At 40.1% G+C, this 2,225-nt stretch overlaps 1 protein-coding gene across 1 annotated transcript; it reads left to right on the top strand.

Annotated features, from left to right (window-relative positions):
- The first annotated feature begins 215 nt into the window (after positions 1 to 215).
- LOC123948600 (olfactory receptor 5T1-like) lies at positions 216 to 1,208 on the top strand. The gene has a single exon (XM_046015804.1). The coding sequence runs from the start codon at positions 216 to 218 to the stop codon at positions 1,206 to 1,208; it is 993 nt and encodes a 330-aa protein (XP_045871760.1).
- The last annotated feature ends 1,017 nt before the right edge of the window (positions 1,209 to 2,225 follow it).

Genomic DNA, 2,225 nt, shown 5'->3' with positions numbered 1-2,225 from the left:
TCACATAGCAAATTTAGCCAACAGTGAAATCAAATAATGTATTTAATCTGTTTGTTCAGGGCAATGCATCCACTTGGACCACACTTTTTCATCCCTGCCTATCCCTTCAGGACCAAAGGTAGCCATACATCCTTGTAAGAGACGGATATGAGGATATGACTGAGTAGATTATATATTCAAAAAATTGTCTTCAAAACCTATAAATAAAAATCAAAATGTCAGCGGTGCCGTCAGATTTACATTTTTACAGGATTCAGAGGGAAAATGTGACTCAAGTCACCACGTTTATTTTGATGGGCTTCACAGATGATTTTAAGCTGCAAGTTTTCCTATTTTTACTATTTCTAGCAATCTATGTTTTCACTCTGGTAGGAAATTTGGGACTGGTGATACTGGTCATTGGGGATTCGCGGCTCCACAACCCCATGTACTATTTTCTGAGTGCGTTATCATTCCTGGATGCCTGCTATTCCTCAGCTGTTACCCCCAAAATGTTAGTCAATTTCTTATCGGAGGACAAAACCATTTCATTCCTTGGATGTGCAGCAGAGATGTTTCTCTTTATTACTTTCGGGACCGCGGAATGCTTTATTTTAGCTGCAATGGCGTATGATCGCTACGAGGCAATCTACAACCCTCTCCTGTATTCTGTTAGAATGTCAGCCAGAGTCTACGTGCCACTCATAATTTCCTGCTATGTTGCTGGTATCCTGCATGGCACTTTACACACGGTGGCTACATTTACTCTATCCTTCTGTGCATCCAATGAAATTAAGCATGTCTTTTGTGACATCCCTCCTCTCCTTGCCATTGCTTGTTCTGACACCCACATAAACCAGCTTCTGGTCTTCTACTTTGCCGGATCTATTGAGATATCCACGATCGTGATAGTCCTGGTCTCTTATGGTTTCATTCTGTTGGCGATTCTGAGGATGCATTCTGCTGAAGGGAGGCGGAAAGTCTTCTCTACATGTGGCTCTCACCTAACTGGAGTGTCCATTTTTCATGGTACCGTTCTCTTCATGTATGTGAGACCTAATTCCAGCTATGCCTTGGATCATGATATGATAGTATCAGTATTTTACACAATTGTGATTCCCATGCTGAATCCCATCATCTATAGTCTGAGGAACAAAGACGTGAAAGACGCAATGAAAAGAGTATTTGGTAAAAACTGGTTTGCCAGTAAATTATGCTTTTCACGCTAAACATCAAGCTGAAGGAAATTAAGACTGATGTAATTGTCTTCATCTCTATGATTACAACACTATGATTACATTGTTTTGTTTTCATTTATTAGTGTCTTTCTATTCATAATGGACATTTTTAAGTAAAGATCAGAGTCAACTCATTGTCAGTGGAGTTTTTACACATGCAGAAACTGTGTCATCCATTTGCTTCTCTGGATGGAATAAAGGGAAACCCATTTAAGATGGAGTAAGGAGGCCAGGAAGAGGAGCATTACCCCTTACCCCTTGTGGTCAGCAACAGAATAAATGGGAAGAGATGGATCTTGTATTCCCAGCAGAAAGAATTCTACCCTATACTAACCCTAGCAAGAGGAAGAGAGGTTTCCTCCTCCCCTGCAACAGCCCAGCCAATGAGAGATTCTCACAACCCAGCCAATGCAAAACCACTATTCTTGGAAATCTCAGTTTAATCCAATAGACTTTTGCTTTTAACAGTCCTTCCCAGCTCCCCCCTCCTCTACAAAAGAACAGCTCCTCTCTTTCCTTATCTGGATTTGCCAGTGTTTTCACATAGCCTGCATGGCCCAAAGTGCAATTCTCTGCTACTCTTGAATAAACCCATTTTATAGAGTAATCAGCTGTTTTATGATTAAGGTTAGCTCTCCTTAATTATATATGCACATAAACATGCATGCATATAAAATATGATGCTGATGCTGATTGTGTTGGTTTGCTAGGGCCACCATAACAAAGGTACCACAGACAGGTTGCTTAAACAACAAGTTTTTATTTTCTCTCTCTTCTGGATACGAGAAGCCTAAAATCAAGGCCATGTCAGGGTTGATTTCTCCTGAGACCTCCCTTCTACATTTGTAGATGGTAATCTTCATCCTTTGTCTTTAAGTGATCTTTCCTTCTCATGGCAGTGTCTTAATCTCTTCTTCTTATGAGGTAAATAAATAGTCATATTGGATACAAGATCATTTGAATCCAATTACCAATTTACAGGCACATATACACATACACGCTCATGGA

The sequence above is a fragment of the Meles meles genome, chromosome 8 (genome assembly GCF_922984935.1).
Source record: "Meles meles chromosome 8, mMelMel3.1 paternal haplotype, whole genome shotgun sequence".
Classification (NCBI taxonomy): Eukaryota; Metazoa; Chordata; class Mammalia; order Carnivora; family Mustelidae; genus Meles; species Meles meles.
The sequence above is the reverse complement of the archived record's forward strand: the minus strand, read 5'-3'. Positions and strand labels throughout refer to the sequence as shown.